This window comes from Lathyrus oleraceus, chromosome 7 (assembly GCF_024323335.1).
Source record: "Lathyrus oleraceus cultivar Zhongwan6 chromosome 7, CAAS_Psat_ZW6_1.0, whole genome shotgun sequence".
In the NCBI taxonomy this organism is placed as follows: domain Eukaryota; kingdom Viridiplantae; phylum Streptophyta; class Magnoliopsida; order Fabales; family Fabaceae; genus Lathyrus; species Lathyrus oleraceus.
Window position 1 is genome coordinate 241,860,808 of NC_066585.1, and position 7,161 is coordinate 241,867,968.

At 37.0% G+C, this 7,161-nt stretch overlaps 1 protein-coding gene and 1 pseudogene across 1 annotated transcript; both read left to right on the forward strand.

Moving 5' to 3' along the window:
- The first annotated feature begins 921 nt into the window (after positions 1 to 921).
- On the forward strand, positions 922 to 1,404 carry LOC127103192 (uncharacterized). The gene has a single exon (XM_051040467.1). The coding sequence runs from the start codon at positions 922 to 924 to the stop codon at positions 1,402 to 1,404; it is 483 nt and encodes a 160-aa protein (XP_050896424.1).
- A 4,874-nt stretch (positions 1,405 to 6,278) lies between these two features.
- On the forward strand, positions 6,279 to 6,962 carry LOC127103193 (uncharacterized; annotated as a pseudogene).
- The last annotated feature ends 199 nt before the right edge of the window (positions 6,963 to 7,161 follow it).

Consider the following 7,161-nt stretch of genomic DNA (forward strand, 5'->3'; position numbering starts at 1 on the left):
AAATAAAATAAAATATAATAGTAATAATATAATAATTAAATACTAAAATTGGATTGTTACAGGACCGGAGGTCGGTTAGGTGATCCCGATCATCCCCATTAGGTTTCTTTGTGTAAACGAATTTTTTTATTAATATCAATTGGTCCTATATCAAATTTATCTATCACGTATACCATTTACAAAAAAAATAGCATTTTACATTGAGGCTCCAATTGAATCGACGCCTCCTCTTAAGCCCTACACAGGGGCGCTAATTGGATTGGCTAGGGCACCTGCCCTAGCCAATCCGATTGGCGCCTCCATTCAATTTTTAAGAGGAGTCTCCAATTCAATTGGCGACTCCTCCTAAAAGTTGGGTAGTTTGGGATTTTTTTTGGAACCATGGGTATTTTGGGAATTTCCTTGAAAAGTGGGTTATTTTCGTAAAAAATTCATAATAGTCCACTCAAATTAAATAATTAAATTAATATTCATATAATATTAATTAATTAAATCAATAATAACTAATACGATTAATTAGTTTTACTCACCACACCACCATTTCTACATTTTTGCTCACAAACTCTTCAACACCTTAATTTCTAAGGCAACTATCCCACACAAAGGGTCCATAACACATCAAAGCACCAATCAATACAACACAACCATAACTATCACATAATAAATTTACGAAAAATAGTTTAAATAAAACTGGGGCGTTACACTTTAGACATGATTGGTGAGGTCAAACCCTCTTCGTCAAAAGGGCATATGTATATTTTAGTGGGAATAAACTATTTCACTAAGTGGATATATGTTATGCCTTTACCTAATGTCGATCAAGAGGAGGTGATAAGTTTCATCCAAAACCATATCATGTAAATATATGGCATACCTGAAACTATTACAACCGACTAAGGCTCAATTTTCACTGGGCGTACAATGGCGGAGTTCTCCTCCGTAACAGGTTCCAAACTTTTAACCTCGGGACCATATTATGCTCAAGCCAAAGGTCAGGTCGAAGCAGCCAATAAGATATTGATCGGTTTGATTAAAAAAAGCGTGGGGCAGAAGTCAAAGAATTGTCATAAAACCCTAAACCAAGTTCTATGGGCATGTCGCAGTTCTCCCAAAGATTCAACTAAGTATACACCTTTTCTACTTGTGTATGGGCACGAAATAATGTTGCCTTTAGATATCTACCTACATTTAGTCAGGATTCAAAGGCAATTTGAGATCCCAATTGAGTTCTATTTTGGAATGATGTTTGACAAGCTGGCTCAGTTAGATGAGGATAAACTAACTGCTCTAGACATCTTGGTGAGACCAAAAGAGAGGGTTGCTAAAGCGTACAACAAGAGGGTCAAATCTAAAATATTCAATGAGGACGACCTGGTTTGGAAGGTCATATTACATATGGATTGAAAAGATAGGATATTGGGCAAGTGGTCCCCGAATTGGGAAGGACCTTTTAAAATTATGCAAACATTCTCAAACAATGCATATGAGATTGAAGAGTTGAATTCTGAAGGTCAAATCCTGTGAATAAATGGCAAGTACTTAAAATAGTAGCATCCTATTTTGCAGGAAATACACATAGATACAGAGTAATCAGTAAATTACAAGAAATCAAGAAGGCTTCAGAGAACTGATAGCCTTTAACATTGTTAAAATGTCGTGAAAGGCATATTTAAAGAATACATCATGTTTAAGGACCAAAACATTTCCACAAATGGCGAAAGATAAATAAAAAAAAAACTAAACTGCTATCCTAGAAAGGAAAAGTTGGTTTGAGGCGCTCATACTGGATCTTGGTTAATGGGAGTCGACGATCAGTTTGAGAGATAGTATACGCATATGATGAAATCTTGTTGTCAAGTGCATCGACCGTCTCCAAGTACTGGATCCCTGTTAGAGTCTCTTATTCTAGTTGGATTTGACTGACTCTCCAAAAATTGTTTTTCTCGGTGTCAGCATCGTGCACCTTTTTTCTGCAAAGCTTCTATGTCTTTAGTCCAACCAGCAATCTAGGCGTCCAGAGCAGCAACAATAGTGTCCTCTTGATGAAGTCTCTCCTCAATATCTTCAGCATGTTGGTCTGATTCACCAGCTAAGTTCTAAGCCTTAGATCTATCATTCGCTTTTGGCGCCATCTTGGTCTTAATATCATTCTTGCACTGAAAATCTGCGTGAATCTGGTCAAAGAGTGGTCCGAAAGTGACCAGAAAGTCAACCACTTCGACAAGAGCGTCTGATAAATCTAACTTCTTCAACATGGTCTTAATATTGTAGCCATATATTAAGTCTTTCTCCAAAGCTTCGAAGAGGTCAACGTCCATAATAAGAGTCTTCAGTTGCTTCAGAGTCTCGACAATAGGCTCGAATCCCGTCGCACCTCCAAATACGGACGAAGAGCTGAAGCATATGTCATTAGAGCTTCCTTTGGTACTCAACACCATTTTCATGTAGGCCATGGGATTGGTCGTTTTAGCGCATCCATCTCTTCTTGCAAAAAAGGAATGGCTGACAAAGTAGTTTTCTTGATAGTCGAGACATCCAGGTCATCTTTTTCTACACTAGGGGCACTCGTAGCAATTGGATGCGTGACACCTTTGGAAGTATCAACAATTTTCTCTTGTGGATGAACCTCTTCAATAGGTTGAGGATGTCCAGAGGGGGTGGTATATTCAGGCCCTTCTTTATCAAGAGTAGTCTCTGGAGACATGTCTTCCATGTCCATATGGACCCTTTCTTCCTCCTCAGATGTTGAAGACATTGATCCAGTAAGATAAGCTTTTCCACTCGGTTGGGGAGAACCGTTGTCTTCAACCTCCATAGGCTTATTAACTTCATCAACAACAATCGTGGCAATAAAAGGTTGAAGCACAAGCGAGCTATTTGTTGGTGTCAGTTTGGCAGTTGATGCAGTGTAGTTTGGGTTGTTGGTTTGTCATGCAGAAAATATATTCGTTGTTATTTGACATGAAAAGAGTAACAAACGTATATAGAATCTAGAATTACCTTTAAAGCATCTTCTTCGGGGCTAAAATTGGCACTCTCATTCGACGCCAATTTCCTAGCTGCAGAAGTTGCCTTCGCAACTTTACCAGTGGATGCTTTCTTTCCCTATTTTGCTTTAGGGGTGGGAGCTACCTTATGACTGGATGGGATTTTGTTTGCACCAGTGCCTCTGGTTTTATTCTTATGTGGAGGAGGTTCTGGGGATGATTCGTCCAGGACATTAGGTTCAACAATTGTGGCAACTGACCAACTCCTCGCAGTAGTATCAGCAACCTACATGGAAAGAATGTAAGAAGATGTAAGATTAACAAAAAAGTATAAGATACGAAATATAAAATGTTGAAGAGTTTCATTGTAACATTAAAATACATACTTGGTCGGACTTGGAAGAGGTTTCACCGAACTTATGCTGGGCAAGTTCCGCTTGAACGCTGACATCATCCATTGTCATTTTCTGTTGTCCGATGGTTGAGATCAAATAGAAAGAAATATAAAGTTAGAGAATGGAAAGTAAAATTTTAAGAATATTTTGAAGAGATTCTCTGCTTTCCTCACCCTCATGTATGGGAGTTTCGACCCTGACATAACGAATGTCGACATGAAGAGGATATTTGAAACAGTATAGATCCAACTTAGTCGGAGTTACTCGTTGGCGGGTTTCAGACTCTCGTTTTTATGAACTTTCAGGAATTCCCTACAAATAAACCATTGTGGAAATATGGAGGGTGAAATCCAGGGCCATGTCACTGGTTGGAAAAGGGGGAAATATGTGATGATGAAATCTGAGGGCAAAATCATATTTATCTTTCACATATCCAGGAAATTTTAAATTGGATAGTTTCACCTCCAATTTTTCCTTTAAAGTAATAACTTCCTCACAAATATCCCTACTAAGGTCGTTGGGGTCATATACAATCTCGAAGTACTTCTAGAAGGCTTGAATCTCCTTGATGTGTTTAGATTTACCTTTCTTGAATTTTTGCTGCAAACAAGAAAAAGCATTAGTGAGATGTTGGCATATGGTCGCATCATCCATAGATTCTTGGGCATGATGGGCTCTCTACCAGGTGTCGAAGTCTTGAGTACAGTAATGATTGGGCTCAAAGCCAAAGAAGGTAAGAGTAGGTTGACTATCAGCATGTCGAGCTAATAGTTGGAGATAGTCATCCTCAGAATAGACGACGCTACTGAGGCATAAATCACTTTTCTTTTTAAAGAATGGTTGAGAATGGTTTGGGTGATTCCAAACTGGCGAGACACCAGGTTAGGTTGATAACCAAGGATCCTCACATGCTCCTTGGAAGGTTCAAGTAGAACAGAGATGAGTCGAGGCATCAGGAACGATGCCCATATCTTTTTGGATTCCTTTTATTTTTCTCCAATGCTGGGAAGTGGTCGAGTAAACCATTTTGATCCGTAAGTCCTTTTTATGAAAGGAGCCATAGTTGTAGCGAAGCTATAGCATTTTGCGAACATCATAAAGTAGAAGCAGAAAGCTTCTCGATTCGACCTGTTTTTGTCGGTGGGAGTTAGAAGGTTCAATCAGATGCCTTTGATGCTTCGGCCGCTAATGAGGGGGTCAATGTCGTTGGGGTGTTTGACTTTCAATGAAGCTTCAAAGGTGGTATTGAGCCACAACTGAAGTAGCCAAAATGGCCCAACAAGGAAAAGGCCATCTTTGGGTTTGATATTTCTCAGGGATTTTGTGGCTTCTCCCAGAGACGCGTACAAAGATCCTAAGATCAGTTGGCTAATAAATACATCCTTTCCCTCATGAAGTTGGTTAGCAAGGGTCAGATATCTCTTTGCTACCTTTAGGGATCGATAGCAGAATACGCATCTAGAAAGCCACAAAGCCAGAAAGGAAATATGTTCTTCAGCGGAGACTTCAGGGGTATCAACGACATGATAATCCTTAATATACATTGTGAAGCCAGCATAATTATTTTAAAACTTGATATTATCTTTGTCCTGCTTATTAGGGTTGAAGTTGCCACCATCTAACACTATGTCCTAGGATTCACTGGTTGATCCTACAAGTAACCCTTAATTTGGAGACCAGTGGTTATTTACCATTTTTTAGGTATCTTCGCGGTACTACTTCTACGAGGCTTTGTTTTGGAGGAGATAAACCTACTCTAGTGGGGTACTCTGACTCTGATATGGATGGAGACATTGATTTTTCTAAAAAGTCCACTTTGGTCTACATGATTAAATTTGCAGGGGGAGTTGTGGCTTGACAGTCTAGATTGCAAAAGCGTGTAACACTGTCTACTACAGAGGCTGAGTTCATTGCAAAAACCAAAGCATTCAAAGTTACTATGGTTGAAGAAATTTTTGCAGGAGCTTGATTTTGTTCAAGATAAATATGTGTTATTTCTTGATAGTCAAAGCGCTATTCATCTTGGTAAGAATCAGACTCTTCATAATAGGTCCAAACACATTGATGTGAGATATCATTAGATACATGATGTTTTGGATGCTAAGTTGTTAGAGTTAGGTAAAGTTCATACATATGACAATGGTTTTGATATGATGACTAAAGCATTACCAAGAGGAAAATTTGAAGCTTGTTGCGATATCGCCGGTTTGGCGATTTCCTCCACATAGTTGTGAGGGGGATATTTATTTTGGGCTTGGGCTCCATTTCTATGTGGAGAAAGGCCCAAATATGATTAGCCCATTTGTCTCACTTATTTAAATATAAATGATCAATTTAGGGTTGAGAGAGATAGAGAGAAAATAAGAATTCAAAAGAGAGAAAAGAGGAGAGAAACTCATTATAGTTTTTCTGCAACCAGTCTCACTAAATCAACGATCCCTGATTCGTTAATCGTCGGATCGAGCTCAAACTTGGAGGACAGGTTCGTATCACATATATTTAACTTTTGATCATTAAGAATTTTAAAATAACGTCTAAAGTGAGAGTTATTTGCTTTGCACTAAAGCTGCAAATTTGAGAAATTTTCCAACTTTTTTATTTTTATTTGTAAGGTAGTTTGCTTTGTGATTTACGGTTGTTAGCACTAGTTTGTGAATCAATTTAAGACTCTCTTGTACCCTTAATTGATTATAGTGAAGTTATTTCTTTGGTCTGAATGACTCGTGGTTTTTACTCTCATATTGAAGGGGGTTTCACGTTAAAAATATCAGTGTTTTTTGTGCCTTTATTTGTTCGATTTTCCGTCTTATATTTGTTGTTAATCCTCAAGGTTCCTACAAGTCTGAGGAACTTTATATCCGCTGCCTATTGGTCTGCTATTGTATCTTAATTTTATATAAATAACATGAGTGATCCATCATTTTTTCAGAATAGAGCTACATTGGCTTCTAAGAATACAAATGTGGATGCCATAAATGATTACATGTTGGATCTAGTACTTGGAGAAGAAAAAACTTATTTGAGTTATGACTCTCCATGTAATGCCAGATCAGATGTTGACATATCAGATGATGTGCACACTCTTAAATATTTAAATATCATTGTTTCTTCTGAACTTCCAAATCACAAAATAAGATGTAAAGTTGGATTCTCGGTCATGCTATTGAGAAATATAAACCCGTTTTTAGGATTGTGCAATGGCACCGGGTTGATAGTTACACAAATGAGAAGGTATGTGTTTGAAGGAAAAATTATATCTGGTAGCAATATTGATGAGAAAATTTTTATTCCAAGGTTATTATCGACTCCTTCAGATAAAAGACTTTCTTTCAAATTTTAACATCGATAATTTCCATTGATTGTTTCATTCGATATGACTATCAACAAAAATCAAGACCAGTCACTCAAACATGTTGGAGTGTATCTGACCCAATCAATTTTCTTTCATTGACAATTATATGTTACACTATCTAGAGTTAATTCAAGGATAAGCTTAAAGATATTAATAACTAACGATAAATACGAAGATTCAAATGGAACTGAAAATATAGTTTACAAAGAAATATTCAAGAATGTTTAAAGTTAGCTAATAGATTATTTATATAAAATTATATAATTTCTTCTATAGTATTTAACTTTTTTTTAATTTCATTCAACCATTCGAAATTGCGTTTAATTTTTATTTACAAATTATATTATTATATTAATATGAATATTATATATCTGTACATCGCGATCCTTCTGTTCAAATTCATAATTCCACGTAAAATATCTTCAAA